The 21,396-nt window shown below is 53.2% G+C and overlaps 1 protein-coding gene across 1 annotated transcript in view; it reads right to left on the bottom strand.

The window, feature by feature from the left end:
- The window catches only part of Obscn (obscurin, cytoskeletal calmodulin and titin-interacting RhoGEF), a 134,205-nt gene that overhangs the window by 46,976 nt on the left and 65,833 nt on the right, over positions 1–21,396 (bottom strand). Inside the window, exons 44-60 of the mRNA XM_026780105.1 lie at positions 18,622–18,885; positions 18,052–18,315; positions 17,291–17,554; positions 16,685–16,948; positions 16,077–16,340; positions 12,781–13,044; positions 12,058–12,321; positions 11,441–11,704; positions 10,852–11,115; positions 9,674–9,940; positions 8,816–9,082; positions 8,427–8,699; positions 7,650–7,925; positions 6,986–7,182; positions 6,732–6,807; positions 1,272–1,544; positions 316–591 (exon numbers count right to left, since the gene is read on the bottom strand). Coding sequence (XP_026635906.1) covers positions 316–591; positions 1,272–1,544; positions 6,732–6,807; positions 6,986–7,182; positions 7,650–7,925; positions 8,427–8,699; positions 8,816–9,082; positions 9,674–9,940; positions 10,852–11,115; positions 11,441–11,704; positions 12,058–12,321; positions 12,781–13,044; positions 16,077–16,340; positions 16,685–16,948; positions 17,291–17,554; positions 18,052–18,315; positions 18,622–18,885 — 4,281 coding nt within the window. The remainder of the gene's footprint in view (positions 1–315; positions 592–1,271; positions 1,545–6,731; positions 6,808–6,985; positions 7,183–7,649; positions 7,926–8,426; positions 8,700–8,815; positions 9,083–9,673; positions 9,941–10,851; positions 11,116–11,440; positions 11,705–12,057; positions 12,322–12,780; positions 13,045–16,076; positions 16,341–16,684; positions 16,949–17,290; positions 17,555–18,051; positions 18,316–18,621; positions 18,886–21,396) is intronic.

Genomic DNA, 21,396 nt, shown 5'->3' with positions numbered 1-21,396 from the left:
GTTGTGTTTATGCATCTCGGCACCCACCACTAAGGGCAGGCACTGGGACTGGAGGATCTCACTTCTCTTGACCCTTCCCCCAAGAGCTGGGGTTAGATATACACTTGGCAAAGAGGAGAGTACACTCTCAAGGGGCCTCAGAGGGTGTTCCTGGACCTGCAGCAGGAGCTACTGCAGCCACTATCCTCAGACTCGTAGGGTCTAATGGAACTGCACAGAAGCCAGCTCTGAATGGTCGCCCATCTGAGTTGGGGGGAGAGGTCAGGTGTGCCCCAGACCCAAAGTGGAGGGGAGGGACCTCTGCCACCCACTCACCCAACACAGAGAGGCGTGCAGAGGCCACGGCATCACGTGCTGCAAATGTGACCTCTCCTGCGTGTTGGGGTTGGGCGTTGCTCAGCATCAGGGCATGGTGGCTGCCATCTGCGGTGACGGTCCAGTCGGTGTCGTCGGGTTGGACGGCAGCCCCGTTGATGTACCACGTGGCCTCGCCCACAGGCACCGCCTCACTGAGCGTGCACGTGAAGGAGGCCTGCATGCCAGCTCTCACAGTTGCATCCTGTGGGGGCTCCAGGACCTCCAAGCGCCAGCCTGTGGGGAGCAGGATGGATGAGCATTGGCAGGAGGGGTGACCCGGAAGGGAAATGCAAGGCCTCTGGCTTCTCCTCAAGTTGGAGGTGTCTCAGACTGATCCACCTGATTCTCCTGGCCCAGGAAGGCCTCGTGTTGGGGAATCTGAGAGGCCAACAGCCCTCATCTGCAGTCCCAGTCCCGTTGCTCTGGCAGCCACCAGGGCCCCGGAGATTTCAGGGAGGGCTGGTAGGAGGGTGTCTCCTATTTCCTATGCCACTCCCCAGCCCAGTGCCCCTAATTTCCTGTAGACCAAGGAGGTCCAGCCCATGGGAAGAGCCTGGAGAGCTGACACCTGACTCCCCCAGGCAGGTAGAGCCTTTGTTGAAAGGGCTGTCATCTTTCTCAATGGAGTCTCCACTCCTGAGGGGCAGCAATAGAATCTCAACCTGGAAATGACTCTCCCACCTGTGGCTCCCATCCCAGATCCCAGTCCTTCCATCCTACTGAGTTCCACTGAGATAGCAGCCCCATGGAAGGAACTCAGATCCAACATCTTTCCTGTCCTGCACGGGCTTCGATGGCGAGATCTCAGAGAATGAATACCACCTTCTAAGACGACCCCTTCACTACCACCTCTGCCTGCAGCTCAGCCTCCTGGGGAAGAGCCCCAGCTACCCAACCACGCCCTCCCTCAGCACCTCTCACTGTGAGGAATGCAGATGTGACCACGTCCCCCGCCAGGAAAGTCACTCGGCAGCTGTCCTGTGGCTTCAGGTTTTTGAGCAACAGCAGGTGCCGCAGGCCATTCTCAAAATAGACCACCTCCGTGTTTTCCGAGGTGTGCACAGGCTCATCGTCTAACAGCCAGGTGTGGGCGGCCACCTCGGGCTGGGACAGCTGGCACTCAAAGAGGGCTTCGCCGCCCTCCAGCGCATCCACGTTCTCCAGGCCACGCACCACTGTGTTCTTGGCTGCAAAGAAAGCAGGGCTCAGGGTTTTGTTTTGTTTTTTTTTTTTTTTTTGGACCTCCAATAATTTTTCACTACTGTCTCTTGCAAGACCCCTCCAAAACTATAGCAGGCTAAAGGGAACAGGATCGACCCCAGCAGCCACTGTAAAGGGTGGCACTCAGGGTCCTCTGGAGGAGGTGTGGTTTCCCAGCCCCACCCACCCCATCACCCTCTCCAGAGCCTTCACATTAGCAGGGGCATCCTGTGTCTCAGATGAGAAACGCCATAGATATTCACAGACCAGAAGCTCACAAGCCCAGACTCAAGCCCACTGGAGATACAGATCTGTGTCCTTTCCCACAATGGTGCCTAAAGCCTCAAGGTGTGGGCTACATCCTTTCCTCAAGACCCCCACCCAACCCTGCTAGACTTGTCCTGGTACCTGGGATGCTATCTTCAAATCGGTGTCAACTGGAGGCCTCCCAAGTCCATACTCCCCCCTTATCCCCTCTTTCCAGTTATATTAGTCACTGTTTCTCATAGAAGCCACAAGCCGAGACTGTGTCCTAACCTAGCTATCATAGCTCTGCGTTGCACCCACATGGGTGTTCTCACTCTATAGGTCACCTGCGTTGCAAGGCTCGCGGCCACTGCCTGCCTCCCTACCATGATCATGCTAAGGCCTGCCTGCCAGGTGGCCTCACCTTGCACTTGGAGCAGTGCCACAACTCGAGTGCCTACGGCCTCACAAGAATAGATGCCGCTGTCACAGGGCAGGGCTGGCCTGAGGGTCAGCCTGGCTACGGTCCAGTCCTGCTCTATGATGACACGGTTCCCATCTGCGCACACCTCCCGCTCGTTCATCTTCCACGTGGCCTGCACGGGCCGCGAGTACTGGCAGAGGAGCTCAGCCGAGCCACCCTCCTCCACCACCAGGTCCTGCATGGCACTCACCACCTCCACTGTGGGATCTGTCGGCCAACATCCCAGACAAGCATCAGCCCCTGGGACAGTGCCACCATGGCCCACCCACCTTCTGCTGTCTATGTTAGTTGCTTCAGCGGCTGCAAGCATGGAGCTGTGGTGGGCAATGGCTTAGCAATAGGTGCCTGGCATGTGGCCAGGAAGGGGACCCATCATAGCTGCCTTACATACCAGACATGCCTCATTGCACCCTGGCAGATGACAACGCCAAGGCAGAGGACAATGTCCGTCTAGGCTGGGACCCTCTAGCCCAGAGCGAACACCAGGTCCCATCTTAAACACACCCCAGATCCTGCAAGTCTGCAGCTGCAGACCATCTTGTCCCTCTCCAAGGGTGTGGGGATGCTTGCTGACACCCTTGGGGTTCCATCCCATTCCCACCTGCTGAGATCCTACACAACCAATAACGGTCCATCCTGGATCTGGTTCTATGAGGCCTTACAGGAGGCCTTAGGCAAAGACACTGGGTGGAAGATTAGAAAGGAGCCCTTTGGAGCCCCTGACAACCTGCTGTCCTCCCTATCCAGCCAGCACTTCCCCAGAAGAGTGTGCACAGGAAGAGGAACAGGTGTGCACAGGAGTAAAACCAGAACTGGAAGCAGTGGCTTCTCCATCAGGAGCCCAGGAAATCCCTCCCCACTTCAAGAAGCTGGCCTGTGGCTGGGATATCTACCCAGTCATGCAGTAAACAAGGGCCAGTGTGTGTAGGTCCCACACGGCAAATGTGCAGGAGGCCGGTCTCCAAACAAAACAGTTCCCAGAGACTTACCCTCCCACTCAGGAGGTGAGTGGAAGCCCATCCTCTGCCCTGGGTCCATGATAGGCAGAGAGTAAATACCTCAACCATGGCCCTTGGGGTCAGTACCTGACACTGTTCAATTCCCCAGGACCCTGCAGGAAGCATGCGGGGACAGCAAGGGCAGAAGCGCCAGCGTGGGGAGGTCCCCTTTGGCCAATACCTTTGACCAATAACTTGGCTGTGGAGACCAGGGGCCCTGTGCGGAAGGTGATGGTGCCCGAGTCGGCCACCCCCAGGCCCGACAGCATGAGGGAGTGAACAGTCCCCTCTTGCACAGTGATGGCACTCTCAGGGCTGTTCTGAAGCAGCGTGCCATCCAGCCACCAGCGGGCCTCCGGCCCACCTGCACGAGATACCTCACAGGAGAACGTAGCCACCTCCCCCGCGAAGACATCCACATTCTGCAAGCCACGTACCAGGCACAGGGCTGCCTCTGTGCAAGAGGGCGAGAAGGAAGTCTGGGCTGGGGCTCCCTGGGGTCTGTGGGAATGGGGTCACACTAGGGGGCACTGATGTGGGAAAGTGATCCAATGGCCAAATCGGTCTTTGTCCCGGTTCCTAGCACAGAACTTCCTGAGTGTCACAAGTGCTCTTACACACAGCCAACACCTTCTGATCACATCAGGGGCTATGCTAATGAGATGCCAGCTCCAGGAAGGGGGGACCCGGTCACCAGGAGGACCAAGTGACAAGAGGGTTCAAATGTCCAGCCCAACCCACCAGCCTCGGGATAGCGATAAGGCTGGGGATAAATGTAAACAAATCTGATTGACTTCGAGGTCTTGGGTACAAAGGGGTGGAGAATGACGTAGAAGCGGGGAGGGGTACCTGTCAACTTCCCCCCTCGCTATGTTAGTCTTTGTCTGTTGCTGGGTTGACAACCAGTGACAGCAACTGTTTCATGACTTTCAGCTGTCCAAGCAAACTGGTCAAACCCAGGTAGGCAGTGCGAGCCCCCCACTCACACCAGCTTAATTAGCAAGGGTTAGGTTTGCAACTGACTTTGTTGAGGGGGGCACTCTCCTGGGGCTGAGTCTATAACCAATGAATCTGTTCTAACTTGGGTAACACCAGAATTGAAACGAGCTATACTGCATCCAGTTGCTTGGTGTGGGGGGAACCCACTGTTCTAGTCAGGTGTCCTGTATTGTGTCGAGGGGATTAGCAGTAAGAATACTGTTCCCTACAACTGGGGTCCCAAGTTGTAGAACAATCTTGAGATTGACTGACATGAGCCACGTGGCATCTCCTGGGATCAGGCACTATCCAGACCAGAATAGCTTGGACCAAAGGTCCAGAAACCCACCCTAGACAGTTGGCACACCCTAATCAAAGAGAAAGGCACAGAGGCCATCCACACCAGCACATGAAAAGCATGTGAGCCACTGAACATCCCACGGACATTTGGAGCACTCCTAGCTTCACCCCCAGGAGGCCAATGGCACCTATCTGGCATCTTTTTCAGAAGGAGCAATGGATGAACTCCACATTTGGGGCTCTTCTTGACAACAGGTGCCTCCTCAAATCTAATATGTGCAAGAAGGATGCACCCCAGGACCTTTTGGTCCAAGAGTGTGGGGCCCAGTCCACTCCTCAGGGTATAGAAGCAGACGGGGGAAGTCTGTCTAGATGTCCTCCGAGATCCTGCCACCCTGGCCTTAATGGCTGGGTACACTGCTCCTCCACCTCACAGCAAGCCCCGGGTTCAGGAGCCTCATAGATGTAGATGTGCTCTGACCTAGTTCCCTGTGGCCCATCTACCTTCTGAGGGAACCACAGCAGGTGTAGAGCCCAAGCACTCCGGGGCAGGAATGGTCTCTTAGCTGACTTTCCAACGGCCCGGGTCAGACAGGAAAAGACCAGTGGTCTCTTCCACACTTGCTACCTGGGACCAGGTAAGGAGGTTGGCAACCCCTCTCCCCATGCTTCTCCCTGAGCATTTACCAGATGCCTTCCTGGGGACAACTGATAAAGTCCAGATGTCTCTGTTGCATTTGCTTCTACACCACAGCATGAGGCTGAAAAGTCAGTCAGGAACCATTTGTAGAGACATCAGTACCCAGCAAGATGGGGCAGCCCTCAGGGTCACCCCAGAGGGTTCCTTTAGAAGTCTGTCCACACCATTCCCCATGGACACTCCTCCTCCAGCACCAGCTCCCAAGCCTGTCCATAGCAAAGCTACCTGGACAACCATTCCTCCCAAGGCCACACAAAGCTGTACACAAGCAGTTCTCTCAGAATGGGAACAGCTAGCCTAGAGCAGGACAGAAACACAGCCTGCAGCTCCATGCTGTCCCCTAGTAAACACAGACCTTTGCTGCCCTGCCCCCTACTCATGACAACTATGAAATTCTTATCAATCAGCTTTCACGTCATACATTTGCAATTGGCAGTCTTTCTCAGCCCCACGGGCCATAGAATTGACCATGCCTGACCATCTCTGAAGTTCCAGAACATGGGATCCAGAACATGCTCTATCCTACACATCTAGCTCCCCTCAGGAGACTGAGGGCTCCATCGTGGCAAAGCTGTCTGTATAACCCATCCTGAAATCCTAGACATGAAGGGTAGATCAGAGGTGTTAGCCAATGGTGCACAGATGTCTGGGTGGCAAATAGGGGCTTGGATGGATGGATGGATGGATGGATGGATGGATGGATGGATGAATGGATGGTAGGTAAAAGGCTGAGTTGTTGGATGGTAAGCAGATAAGTGCACAGATGGTAAGTTGAGTAAATGGATAGCTAGATGGATAATAGGCAGACGGATGGACAAATCATGAGTAGCTCGATAAGTGGGTCAGTGTGATGTGGAAGATGAATGACAGATGAATGGAAGGTTGATGAAGAATGGGCTTAGGTGGGTGACAAGTGGTGACCATAAATGGATGGATGTGTTGTGCATGGCAGATGGATAGAGGATAAGTCAGGAAGTGGCAGATGATGGAGGGGCCAATGGCATCACATCGAGAACCAGGACAAGGCAGCATGGGAAGGTTGCTCAAAGCCAAGCTCTACAGGATGGCCTTATTCTGGAGACAAGGTCTACTCTAAACTGAAGATTCCTAAAGCCTTACCTGAACACATGTTTACCATGGTCAAATCCATACCTGTGTCATAGGTATGTGATTGTACCCTTCTGAGTAAGCAAATGTACATCAACATAGACATACATGCATGTGCAAAAACCTAAACCACAGAGTTGATCCTGTCTCCACTCAAGGCCCAAGCCTATGCTAGTCAGACCCTCTAGCTTGTCCAGGAGGCAGAATCAATTCTGGTCTGAGATACCACTACAAAATTGACATCCCCAGTGCAAAATCCCAGCTAGAAGTCTGGGGCTCCTGATTCCCCTCCTACAGCTGCAGTGCTAGGAAACACAAGACATCCAGGGGCATGGGGTGGGTGTAGGATAGGGATGCCCACCTGTGACCTTCAGCTGGGCTTCTGAGGAGCATGAGCCCACTTGGAGAGTGATGGTTCCAGTATCCTCTAGGGTCACCTGAGGAGGCAGGAGGTAGATTCTTGCCCTTGCACCTCATCCTGATCAAAAGGGGCCGATCCATCTTCCCAGACCCCATGATAGGGGCTTGTCACCTCCCCAGCCCACCGCCCTGGAAGAGGATCTTCCCTAATGGACTCTGAACCTTCTGAGGCAGAGGCAGGTCCCAGAACCCCACCTTATGCAGAGTGAGCAGGTGGAGCGTGCCCTGCTCTACAGTGATGTCGTTCATCTCATTGGACTGCAAGGGAACCCCTCCCAAAGCCCAGCGGGCCTCCTGGCCTGAGGCCCTGGACAGCCGGCACTGGAAGTGGGCATCCTGGCCCTCGCTGAGCTGCACATCTTTCAGGGGCTCCAGAACGGTCACCTCGGGGACTAGACACAGGAAGCATGGGTGTCAGCCTTGGTATCTAGAATGCTCCCTTGAATGACAGAGCTCTCATATCACAGAAATCCCATGTTACCTCACCCCAATACCTGAGAATGAATCCATGGGAGTACACTACCAACCCCCTTCTTCTACCTCTATCTATATAGATAACACAGCTTGGGCTCTGACCCACAGGGAATCTAGAGGTGACCTAGGGTTAGGACTGGCACAGTCTGCAGAATGTTCTGAGGGCTGGTGGGTAGGTTCTAAGCGCCAAGACAATCTGAGATTCTGGGAGCTCACTGAACCTGCCTACCAGCCAGATGCAGCTGTAGAATTACCAGCACAAGGTTCTCCTCACTACCAGAACCTCCCCTCCCCAACAAAGAGTATCTATCATCCCCCAAAATGATCTGAGCCTGAACAGTCTCATTCCAGGTGAGGGAAGGCCAGGTCCCCCGGAGCCAGATACCTCGGACTGTGAGCTGAGCAGAAGATGAATGGCTGCCCACGTGGAAGGAGACGGTGCCAGCATCCTCTGGTGTCACGGCCTTCAGTCGGAGCACGTGCGTACGGCCATCTCCAAGAACCGCCACCTCTGTCACTTCATTGCTCTGCAGTGGCAGACCTTGGAGATGCCACTGCACATCCGCAGCTCCTGCCTGCGACACCTCACAAGTAAACTCCACATCCTCATCAGCCTGTGCCTCCATGTTAATCAGCCCCCGCACAATGGCCACCTCAGGCGCTGTAGGAGAGGGACAGGGGAGAGAGAGGGGCTCTTGATCAGCCTGAGCCCAATCCTTGAAAGTTCTCCTGTCACCTGGTCTCACAGGCATGGAAGCTGAGCTGGGGCCCTTGCTTCCCCACAGGCCGAGAGAGAAACTGGGCATACAATGGTGAGGGCTGTGTTTGGCCCTAATACTGTTGCCAGCCCTGTTCTGGCTAGGTAACTGTGAAGCAAAACCTTCAGTAGGAATAAGTCAGGCACAGAGAACACCTCAAAGGCCAGCAATGCTGTTCTGCCTTCTGGGGAAGAGGAGTCAGGGTTGCCTTTGGGGACTGAGGTCTGTCCTGGCTGCCCTGGCCCTTCATCCGGGGAATCAGACCTGGAAGTAGTGTAGGAATGACGGGGACAGAATTGTGATGCGATGGTCCTGGCCCCAATATAAGGTGCACCCAGGGGAGTCCCAAGGGGTGGGCATGACAGGAGGGGTTCAAGTTCTCCTCCTGGAGTCTAGCTACTCACCTTTGACCCTGAGAGAGGCCAGGGTTTTCTGGCCACCCACCACGCAGGCATACTCTCCCGTGTCCTTAGTCTCCAGCTCGTGGATCAGCAGCTCACACACGGCCCCCTGGCACCGCATCTCATACTTGGGGCTGGCATGCAGCTCCACACCCTCCTTGAGCCACTGCACTGGAGCCTCAGGTTCAGTCTCACTCAGCTGACAACACAGCCGGGCCACGCCCCCTGCTTCCTGCTGTGTACTCTGCAGGCCAGCCTTGAACTTGGGCTTGGGGGCTGAGGAGCATCAAAAAAAGACTTAAAATCGCAGGTCTCATCCCCTGACTCGGACTGAACAAGATCTCCTGCTCCTTAGAGTAGGAGGGGGCTGGGCACAGCTACAGGCAGCTCACCTCGGACTGAGAGCCTCGCGACACTCTGCGAGTGGCCTGCATCACAGATGTATTCACCTGCATCCTCCTGCTCCACCTCACGGACCAGCAGTGTGGCAGTGGTGCCCTCCTGCACCATCTGATACTTGGCACAAGGGAAAAGCTGCAGGGAGCCCTTGCGCCACTCCACACTCACGGCCTCCCGGCTCAGCTCACACTGCAGGTGTGCACTGGTCCCCTCATCCACCTCCTGGGCCTGCAGCTCCCTGAGGAACCGCACAGGAGCAGCTGCAAGGTTGGGGGACAGCGTGAGAGCAGGTCCTGGAGTCGTGAAGGGAGTTCTGTCAGGGAACCACCCACAGTAGATCTGTGGTCAGGATCCACGGGACACCGCCAGGAGGAACTAACTAGGGACTGGCATACAGCAGTGAGTGGGGTTGCTGCGCCTGCCCAGGAAGCTACCAGGATGGGGAGAATGCCTGAAGAAATAACTCTGAGGGCTAGAGAGCAGGAACAGCTAAGGTCACAGAGACATGGCAGTGAAACTGTAGCAGGTGACAGAAAGAACTATGGGGCAGATATGGAGAGTGACAGAGAACACAAAAAGACTGGAGTCACCTGGCAGGACAGTGGAGAAGCCACCATAGAGGGACAGCATGTGATGGTGGGTCACCTAACAATGACAGAATGAAGGGTATGCCCAGGAGAATCTCAGGGACCCAGCTACTGGTGAGGGAGGCAGACCTCAGGGCCGCTAATTTGAATGAGTTCTCCTGGCTGGGACCCATGAGACACAGCTGCAACCGTGGGAGTCAGCATAAAAACTGTACCCACACAGCCAGCCCCCAACACTGGAGTTGACCAGCCTGGGACACCTACCTGTGACCATGAGCGTGGCACCTGTGCTCTGAGAGCCACAGGTACAGCTGTACTCGCCCGCGTCCTCACGGCGTACATCCCTAAGCAGCAGCTCGGCCACACACCCCTGCTGCCGTGACTCTCGGCGCTCATCGGCCTGCAGCTCCAGGCCACCCTTGCTCCAGACCACAGCAGCGTTGGGGATTGACAGCTCACACTGCAGGCTGGCCGTGGAACCTTCCTCTACTTTCAGGTTCTGCAGTGGTTTCTGGAACACCACCTGTGGGGCTGTGAGAGGATGAGAAGCTAACAGACTCAACTCAAGGTGCACCCCTGAGCACCCAAAGGCAGCCAGACAGGGTCCTAGGGTGGCCCTGGGGTTGATGCTGAATAAGACCGTGGGGCTAGGTGGGCTTCAACGTAAGAGAGCCAGTGGGGAGGTTGGGAAGAGTTCAAGAGCTGCCTCTGGGTGCTTGCCTCCCACTTAGACAGACCAGTCCCCTACAGGGCTACATCCAAAGGATCTAGGGAGCACTAAGGTCAGACTACCCAGAATAGAATCAAGTCTAGTCATGTCCCCACAGACCAGAACCCAGGAAAGGGCTTTGTCCTCCAAGATCACAGCCTTAGACCAGACCTCAGAGCATAGCTTAGCTCTTCCCTGGCTGCTGGAATGGTCGCTCTGATACTCGGGCACAGTGTGTCCCATAGACCCCAGGAAATAGCCAGTCCTCTCAAGATCAGGCAGGGCTCTGGCCTCCATGTTCTGGAGACTTTAAGATACATTAGTCATTGGGCTTCACAGAGCCACACCAGGAACACGACCCCATTCTGCGGGGTCCAGGACCCACCGGGGGATCCACATGTCACCTCTGAACATTCAATTTGCCCCAGACCAAGAGAATATTTGGTTAAGCATGACACACAGAACCTGAATGTAGATGGCAAAGGGTAGGATATCTGGGAACACAAAATAACATGCTCGGCCCCAACATGATGTCCGGCAGTGTGAGGACACAAGTGGTAAGTTACAGACACCAAGTCCCTGGAAATGCCGTGGCTGAGATCAGACAGGACAAACACAGCATCACAGAAAAGATGAAAGAGGACATCGTGGGGAGAGGTAGAGCAGGACAGGGTACGTAGAGAGTAGAAAGAGAAGTCCAAAATCATCACGTGGCCACAGGAAGCTCATTTACCTGTGATGCTCAGTGTGGCTGAGGTCCTCTCCTGCCCACACACGCATGAGTACTCCCCAGCATCTTCTACAGCCAGGCCACGGATCTGCAGCTCACATGTGGCCCCTTTCTGCCTCAGGCTGTATCTGTCCCCATCTCTCAGGCTCTCAGACCCCTTCCTCCACACCACAGGGGCCTTCTTGCTAAGCTCACACTGCAGTGTGGCTGTTGTACCTTCCAAGGCCTCTTGGTTTCTCAAACCTTCTATGAATCTGGCTGGCAGGGCTGGGAAGGACCAAAAAGTCACTGAGAACATGAAACTGGAGAACCTCGCACACACAGGACACACAACTCACAAAGAACAAAAACCACCACAGAGAACAAGTGGAGGGAGGGGGAGATGATGAGGGGCAAAACTCCAGGAGGAACGGAAAGGGCAGTGAGATGCCTGAAAACATGAAAGTATCTCTTCAGCAAGCAGAACAACTCCAGTTACAGGACAGAAGGCCACAGGGTTGCCACAGAGGCTGTGCCATAGGTGCCATCACCCAGAATAAGACAACACGGAGACACCACACCTCAGGTTCAGGTGGCCACACACGATCTTTACCCTTGACACTCAGTGTGGCTGAGGTCCTCTCTTGCCCACACACGCACGAGTACTCCCCAGCATCTTCCACAGCCAGGCCACGGATCTGCAGCTCACACGTGGCCCCATCCTGCCTCAGGCTGTATCTGTCCCCATCTCTCAGGCTCTCAGACCCCTTCCTCCACTCCACAGGGGCGGCCTTGCTCATCTGGCACCTCAGAGTCACCGTGGTGCCTTCCGTGGCCTCTTGGCTTTTCAGGTCGTCTATGAATCTGGTGGGCAGGGCTGAAATGACCAAGCAGCGACTGAGAACATGGAACTCCAAAGGACATGCTGTGCACAACGTGGAATACACAAAGAGACACACATTCTGGCAAAGGAATTGACAGGAACAGTGAACAGACTGGGAGGAGCAAGAACCCAGGGAGGTGTAGAGAGGGCAGTAGGGTGGGCACAAACATGAGAATATTTCCTCAACAAAAGGAACTTGTGATGAAGATGTCCAGATGACCCTAGTTTCATGACAGATAGCCACAGGTCATCACAGAAGCTGTGTCACATATGGGGGAACAGACATAGCATCAAGATAACATTGAGACACCACGCCTCAGGTTCAGGTGACCAAATATGATCTTTACCCTTGACACTCAGTGTGGCTGAGGTCCTTTCTAGCCCACAGAGGCACAAATATTCCCCAGCATCTTCCATAGCCACACCACAGATCTGCAGCTCACACACAGCCTGGTTTTGTCTCAGACTGTATCTGTCTCCATCTCTGAGGATCTTTGTTCCCTTCCTCCACTCCACTGGGGCTCCTCTGCTCAGCTGGCACCTCAAAGTCACCACGGTCCCTTCTGTGGCTTCTTCATTCTTCAGGCCCTCTGTGAACATGGTAGGTAGGGCTAGGGAGGTCAGAAAGACACAGGCATGGTCATTCTGTCAGAGCAAGTGGAAGACAGGACACAGATGACACAGAGAAGACACAGAACTCAACCAAAGGACACATGTGAGCGTGCTGAGAACTTGGCGTGGCATTCCTCAGGCTAGACTGTGCACAGTTGCACTTGCTCCATCTGCAGCTTCCTTGGCTCCTATATTTCATGTGGACCTGGCATGCAGAGTCAAAGATAGAATAGCATGGAGAACCTCAGATTTCCTAGAGAACTTTGAGGTTCAGGGCACGACAGTGAGAACAAGAGACACGGGATCCAACAACACAAATCCCACACAGCACACAGCAGTGGGAGAGTGGCTGCAGATGTTCTTATCTTCTGGGTAACACAACAAGGAAGCAGGAATGGATCCCCCGCAGTGACGGGCAGATGATGCGCAGACTTGGGTACCACCACACAGATCTTTACCCTTGATGGTCAGCATGGCTGCGGTCTTTTCCTCCCCACACACGCATGAGTACTCTCCAGCGTCTGCCATGGTCAGGTCAGGGATTTGCAGCTCACACATGGTTCCCATTTGCTGCAGCTTGTATCTGTCTCCATCTTTGAGGGTCTCTGTGCCCTTCTTCCACTCCACAGAGGTCTTTTTGCTGAGCTGACATTGCAGAGTGGCCGTGCACCCTTCCGTGACCTCCTTGGACTTCAGCTCTTCAATAAACCGTGTGGGCAGGGCTAGGAAGGATCAGGTGGACAGAAGCCATCAAACTCTATGAAAGTTTTGAAGGTCACTTTCTGAGTATCCAGGAAGGAATCAGAAGCAGAAGGGCTAGAGATCATGGGAAGGAGCAGATCAAAGTGTACGAGCTGAGGTTCCTGTGCTGTGCCTACTGAGATGCAGGTGGACTGGAAGGTGGGTACCATTCCAGACTCGCCTTCCTGTGGTCCTCACATCACTAGGAGACACGCCAGGCATCTGAGATCAATCGTGCATGCAAACACATTTCCTGACCGAACTCCGCGGCAGGCATCTTCCAGTTGCGATGCCTTCCAGCCTTATAGATAAGATGCCCACGCACCCAGGGCCTCCATCCAGCACTGTCCATGCTTGGACTCACCCTGACAGCTTATACGAGGCCCTATCTCCTCCACTTCATGCTCCTGTCCTGATACTACTAGAACCACACTCCACCCAATGGTGCCACCTCCCTGGCTGGTGTCTCCTGGTCCGATAGACTGCAGCTGGGAACTCCTAGACGGGCCTTTGACCCTTGGATCTGTCCTGCTGTCCTCCCCACTGACTGGTCAGAGCTCACCCTGATGATATTGTAATTGACTGTGCCCCTCCAAATGTATATTAAATGTCTAATTGATACAGCTTCAGAAAATAAGTGTATTTGGCCCTTGAGAGGAGAAAAATACTAAATGAAGTCATGCAGACAAGTACTTAATCCAGTAGGGATAATGTCCTTATAAGACATCTGGATACAAACAAGATGATCATGGGCTGGAGAGATGGCTCAGTGGTTAAGAGCATTGCCTGCTCTTCCAAAGGTCCTGAGTTCAATTCCCAGCAACCACATGGTGGCTCACAACCATCTGTAATGGGGTCTGGTGCTCTCTTCTGGCCTTTAGGCATACACACAGACAGAATATTGTACACATAATAAATAAATAAATAAATAAATAAATAAGATAATCATGGGAAAAACAGCTGCCTGGGAGCCAGCGAGAGGCCTTGGAAGGGCCAACCCTGCTGGCCATCTGCTCACAGGCCTCCAGCCTTCTGAACTGGAAGGAAACTAACTTCTAAGAGTCCTGATCTACTGTTCTGCATGATGGTCACCCAAACAACACATATTTGAGGATACTATTGTAACAAATACCTAAGAATCTGGAGCTGTCTGGCAGCAATTGATGACTAGAGGCTGGGTGGCTTTTGATGTATATATCAAAGAAAATCAAGATTGCTGGGAATGGTCTGTTAATGGAAATATGGATATTAATTCCACATCTAGTCAGGCCTCAGAAAGAAATGGGGTAATAAAACTAGAAAGAAGGAAGGTGACCCTTCTTCGGCATCAGTGAGCTTGGCCAAATTCTCTTCTAGTGCCTTGTGGGATGCAGAATTTGTAAATTTGAAATTGGACATTTATCTTAGGGGGTTTATAGGGAAAGTGTCCAAGGCATGGTCTGGATTCTTCTTTCTGCTTACAGTGAGAGTGAGAGAATACAGAGGTAAACTAAAGAACTAAAATGTAAATGGTAAAGGAATGGAAGATTCCGAGAATTTACAGCCTACCCATGCTGCTAAAAACTAATGAGGATGTATGTTCTGAAGAGAAGCTCAGGACGCAGTTAACCGTGTCATCTCTGCAGAAGTCCAGACAGAGAGCAAAGCTGTGCAGGACCCTTTGGGAATTCACAGGAAAGTAAGGACATTGAGAATGTCAAGCCAGATGGAATACCACTTAGACTAGAGAAGGATGGGGACCTGAGGGAAGGAACCCATTGTTCTAGAATCATGGTTCTACCTGGGTCTGTAGCTTCATAAGAAAGAGGCAAATGTGCCTCCGTGTGAATGGAACCTAAAACATCACACTTAGAAGAGACAGACCTCAGGCTGTAGGAACCGGAGGAATGCATTGCCACATGCAAAAAGAGCAAAGGATTTGCGGAGGCCAGAAGGTAGAAAGTTACAGGCTATGGTGGTTTGAATGACACAGCCCCTCTAGTCTTAGACATTTGAACACTTGGTTCCCAGTTGGTGGCCATGTCTGGGTAGATTTCAAAGGTGCCGCCTTGCTGGAGTTTGTCACCTTGAGAGGTTTTGAGAGCCATAAAATTTCTAGTTCACTCTTTTCACCTCATGCTTGCTGGTCAAAATTTAAACCCAGGCTCCTGCTCCTGCTGCCATGCCTACTGCCTGTTGCCACGGCTCTCTCCCATAATGGACTCTTATCTCTCTCGACCTGGAAGTCCAAATAAACTCCTTATGCTGCTTTGGCCATGGCATTTTTAATCACAGCAATAGGCAAGTGACTTACACATGAGCTAAACTGTGCCGCCGCCTCACACACATTGAAGCTGCAATTTCCCCAGTGTCCCGGGGAGTCACTCCACTCCCAAGAACATTTAAGTAAATAATGAGTCAAAACGAGGTCAGGCTAGACTCAAGTCCAAAGTGGCTCATGTGCATCTATTAGGTCAGAGACACAGGGAATGACCATGTGAAGAGTCGGAGAGAAGAGACACCTTCAGGGGAAACAACAAAACTGCTGATATCTCAACAAAAGAATTCCAGCCTCCAGAATTATGAGCAGACTCAGGCAGAAGCCCTTCAGAGCCTGGCGTTATCTCAAAGCAACAGTTAAACTTCAGCAGTGCTTGCCTGGCTACCTCCAGCCAGGACCACACACTACTCTGCACGTCCATCAAGGGACAGACATCTGTCAACTCCAGGCCTGGAATCAAAGAACGCAAAGTCTCAGCAGGCCTTAGCAAGATGCAAGTAGCTCTAACAGATCTCCCATTCGACACTGATGGAATACGCCAGTACCTCCTCTACAACTGTGTACTAGTTTTCCCTGGGTTCATGTCCTAGAACAGGCTCTAGACTAGGCTAACCTGATGTGGTTTGGGAGAATGGATCACACAGACATGGGACTGTGCACGACTTGATGACACTGAGAGGCATAGGAGGGCAAAGCTTACACAGGAGAGATGGGAGAAAGCAGACCAATCAGGTGGCTACACAAAGTCATTACCATCTACAGTCAGCATGGCTGAGGTCCTCTCCTGCCCACACACGCACGAGTACTCCCCAGCATCTTCCACAGCCAGGCCACGGATCTGCAGCTCACACGTGGCCCCATCCAGCCTCAGGCTGTATCTGTCCCCATCTCTCAGGATCTCAGACCCCTTCCTCCACTCCACAGGGGCGGCCTTGCTCATCTGGCACCTCAGAGTCACCGTGGTGCCTTCCGTGGCCTCTTGGCTTCTCAGGTCTTCTATGCATCTGATGGGCAGGGCTGGGAAGGAGCAAGCATTCACTGAGAACACGAAGCTGGAGAACCCGGCACACAGGACACACACTCACAAAGAATGACACACAGTCAAAGCAACACAGCATAAACATGTGATGGAAGGTGCAGATGGTGAGGCAGTGATCTCGAGCGGAACAGAGAGGGCAGTGGCCTGGATGTGAACACAAGAACAGATGTGGAAAGCATAGGTGGAGATGCCAAGATGACTGAAGGGGCAGAATAGATGATCACAGGGCCACCATAGGAAACCACGTGTGGAGACAGAAGCATCGATGGGACAACATGGAGACACCACGTCTCGGGTTCAGGTGGCCACACACGATCTTTACCCTTGACACTCAGTGTGGCTGAGGTCCTCTCCTGCCCACACACGCACGAGTACTCCCCAGCATCTTCCACAGCCAGGCCACGGATCTGCAGCTCACACGTGGCCCCATCCTGCCTCAGGCTGTATCTGTCCCCATCGCTCAGGATCTCAGACCCCTTCCTCCACTCCACAGGGGCAGCCTTGCTCATCCGGCACCTAAGTGTCACTGTGGTGCTTTCCGTGGCCTCTTGGCTTCTCAGGTCGTCTATGAATCTGGCGGGCAGGGCTGGGAAGGAGCAAGCATCGACTGAGAACATGGGAATCTGAAGGACATGCTGTGCACAACGTGGAATACACAAAAACCACACATTCTGGAAGGATTTGACAGGAACAGTGAACAGACAGGGAGGAAGCAAGAACACAGGGAGGTGTAGAGAGGGCAGTAGGGTGGGCACAAACATGAAAATATTTCCTAGACCTGGAAAAAGGAAGGTAGAGAACTCAGATGACCCCAGTTATGGGACAGATGTCACCACGGGAGCTGTGCCACATATAAAAAACAGACATAGCACTGAGATAACATAGAGACATCAAGTCACAGGTTCAGGAAGCCACACATGACCTTTACCCTTGACACTCAGTGTGGCTGAGGTCCTCTCCTGCCCACACACGCACGAGTACTCCCCAGCATCTTCCACAGCCAGGCCACGGATCTGCAGCTCACACGTGGCCCCTTCCTGCCTCAGGGTGAATCTGTGTCCATCTTTGAGAGTCTTTTCTCCCTTCCTCCATTCCACTGGGGTAGCCTTGCTCATCTGGCACCTCAGTATGGCCATGGTCCCTTCTGTGACCTCTTCATTCCTCAGACACTCTGTGAACTTGGCGGGCACGGCTAGGAACGTCAGAGAGGCACAGGAATCGTTACACTCAGAGCACACGAAGTGGATGAGACACGAACAACACTGAGAATACACAAACGCCCCTGAGGGTGGGCCGTGTGCTGCTGTGCTGAGAACAGGCCATGAATTTTATGTTCCATGGCGTGTCCTCTTAACGTCAGGACGGTGGTCCTTTCCATAGAGCTGGCATGATGGTCAGAGGGGGCCAGAAACACACAAGGGTGCCACATTCTCTGCAGAACTTTAGCAGGCATGACTCAGCCCGGATGACAACAGGACATGGACTCTACCACAAAAGTAGTACTTAACTCATGGCGGCACAAGCTGCATATGTGATTTTTCCCTGTTTCATATAGTTCCCCAAAAAGTTGGGACTCTATCCAGTTACGAAAGGTGACACACAGACAAAGGGACAGAATATGGGATGAGCTAGAGGAGCAGCATGTCCATAGACACCAAGACACAGATCCAATCAGCCACACATCTTTACCACGAATATGCAGTGTGGTTGAGGTCTTTTCCTGCCCGCACACACATGAGTACTCCCCAGCGTCCACCAGGGCCAGGCCACAGATCTGCAGCTCACACACAGTTCCATCCTGTCTCAGGCTGTATCTGTCTCCATCCCTCAGGGTCTCAGACCCCTTCCTCCACTGCACAGGGGCAGCCTTGCTCAGCTCACATCTTAAGATTGCTGTTTCCCCTTCTGTGGCTTCTTGGCTTTTCAAGTCTTCTATAAACTTGGCAGGCAGGCCTGGAAAGGGTCAAGCAAGCACTGAGAGAACATGAAACTCTCTCAAGGTCTCTGCGTGGACATGGAACCCAAAAAGAACCACACATATTGCTCAAGAGCCATGGCGTGAACGACTGAGCTCATGAACCCATGGTGAAGACGGCAGGGAGCTGGGAAGAGACAGCAGCAGGAGGAAGATCCACTTGAGCAAAAAAAAAAATACTCAAAGGACATCAGCGTGAGACAGTGGCTAACACAGGGGCTGTGCCACACATGAAGACAGAAGGCAGGACAGGGACAACATAAATCCAAACCACCCATCTTTACCCCTGACAGCCAGCATGGCTGAGGTCTTCTCCTGTGCGCACACACATGAGTACTCCCCGGCATCAGCTATGGTCAGGCTGAGGATCTGCAGCCTACACAGGGCTCCATCCTGACTCAGGCTATATCTGTCTCCATCTTGCAAGGTCTTTGTTCCTTTCTTCCATACCACAGGAGCTGCCTTGCTCAGTTCACACCTCAGGGTAGCCGTGGCTCCTTCTGTAGCTTCTTCGTTCTTCAGACCGTCTGTGAACTTAGCTGGAAGGGCTAGGGAGGTCAGAAAGACACAGACACAATCACACTCTCTGAGAACATGGAAGACTCTGGATGTGGATGGACACGGAAAACAGGAAGCCCGACTGCACACAGGCCACACACCGGGCATGACAAGCTGAGGAGGGGACTTTGCTTGGTCGAGACTCTGTGTCTCGTGGCCACAGCCCATTCTGTGATTTCCACAGGCCTCAGACCATATGAGTTTGGCTTGTGGGATTGGGGACAACACAAAGATCATCAGGATCTTACAGAATGGTGAAGATGGGATGCAACACACAACAGTAAAACACACCTTGGAGATAGTAATGTATAAGCAAGCAGACACACGTGGGGAACAGCACAGATGGGGCAGCATAGAGAACAGTCATCCTGACCCTGGTGAAGCATCAAAGTAACAGAGCACCTCAAGATAAGGCGGTCTAGAGAGAGCACCTAGGAACTGGACAGCAGAAGCGTTTCCAATATTCCTGGCCCCATGGCTTCTGTGCCCACCATGATCCACACACAAACTCCATGCTCAATGGCTTTATTGGTTGTGAATGTCATGGTTGTGAACGACTCCACGTAGTTCTTGTGCTCTCATTCTGATGATGCCGGGAGAGCTCACAGGGTGCCTGGACCCCAGCCCCCTCATCATAGCAAACCCCAATTCTCAGAACAGACTGGGAAGAAGGAACAGCCTAGCTGGGCCTCTTCCTGGCACTGTCAGCCTAGAATAGGTGGCCACAGGGCTCTGCCCCGTCTTCACGGTGCAGGCAAACTCTCCGGTGTGAGGGAGCAGTGTTGAAGGTCCACGAGTGAACAAGGAGAGGAACAAGTCCTTGGCTGCCATGTGGGAAGTGGTCACAGAGAAGAAGGACGAATTGGCTCCTGTTTGCCAAAGCTGAAGCCTTCCTTTGGCTACCAGGCCATAACTGAGAACTCATGAACACCAAGCTCTGCGTGCTTGGAGCATCCTCGAGACACTGTGGTCCAGGGCTAGCTTTTGAAGATGAAGCACTCTCTAGAAAGGTCCTGGTAAGGTATCCATCATGGTCTAGTCTTTGTTGGGACAAACCCAGTTCTGAAAGCAGCTGGCTGCCAGGACCCTCTACACCTCAGCCATCAACCGTGTGTCCTGTGGATGGGAATAGGGAGAAGGGTTTCCTGTGACCTCTCTCTAACTCTTCAGCCATGGGACAGGCCTCGGGTGCATCCTTTGTCATTTCTTGGAATGTCTGAATGCGTGACGGCGCCAGGTCTCTGTGTTTTGACATTGATCCATCTACATGGTAAATGGTTTTCATTCAAGTGTCTCCAATGCTTGTGATGATAACAGAAGCCACCTGCCACAGCTTGGACAAAGATGGCCAGCCCTCACCAGCGCCCTCAGTAGTCAGCTCTTCACAGGAGAGCAGAGCCCGCCAGGCCCAGGGCTTCACACCTGTGGGAGTTTCATTCAATCTTCACTCTCCAAGATGCCCAGGGTCCTCAAACAATTGTCTGTGCATTCCATCTGCTTCCCTGCAGGGATGCACGGGCCCTCCAAGGACCCCTGACAGAGAGCTGATTCATTCCTAGGTCACCAGTTACACCAAGACAGGAATTCCAGTTCCCTGGCTGGGCACAACTGTGCCTAAGGAGCATGGTCCAGCAGGCCAGTCACTCTAGGAAGGTGTGTTGCTGCCGGTGTATACATAAGGACCCAGGATCTATGACAGCCAGGCTACAGGGTTCCATGTATCATATCTGCCTCAATATGTGAGAGCCTCTGTCTGTGATGTCCTAATATCCTGATGTCCAGGGAGGTACCTTGCTCTGTTCACACTACAGTGTGACCTTACTCCCGGTAGTGCCCTCCCCAGGCCTCTAACTATCTGTGAAGTACTATTTACAACTGGGGGGGATACACAGCTGGGGGGGGTAACAAAGAAGATAATTAAACTCTGTAGCCGTGGACAAAAGTGGTCACAGACAACACGTACAACACAGAACACAGAGTGGCCAGAGGCAGGATCGTCAAGCCCCTCTCCAGTGGGAAGACCTGGAACTGACCAGGAAAAGCCTAGAGAGAGCAGTGTCAAGCTCACCCCCACAGACTTGTCTTCACCTCTCCTCACCACCACGGGACAAGCCCTTGCCTCCACCTGACTCCCCAGGGGTCAGATGCCTACCTCTGCCTGATACCCATAGGGTATGCCTTCATCTTCATCTGACTTGTGCATGTTGGACCCTTGCCTCCATCCTGACTCCCAAAAGATGGGACCCCACCTTTATCTGACTCCTAGGGAGTGGGCCCTCAACCTTGCCTGACACATGGTGAATCTACACCGTCCCATTCAGGCAACGTCAAAGCTGTCCCTCTTGTATTCCTGCCGGGTGAGACACTCCTCCATTTCCTGCTCGCCCTTCTCCCGGTGTGCCCTCAGGACCTATAATTGCACCTTTGTAATTGTTTTCACACACACACACACACACACACACACACTCATCCCAACCAGGACACTCCTGGAGTTGGGAAAG

Source organism: Microtus ochrogaster, chromosome 7 (assembly GCF_000317375.1).
Source record: "Microtus ochrogaster isolate Prairie Vole_2 chromosome 7, MicOch1.0, whole genome shotgun sequence".
Lineage (NCBI taxonomy): Eukaryota > Metazoa > Chordata > Mammalia > Rodentia > Cricetidae > Microtus > Microtus ochrogaster.
This window is presented reverse-complemented; position numbering and strand designations above follow the sequence as displayed.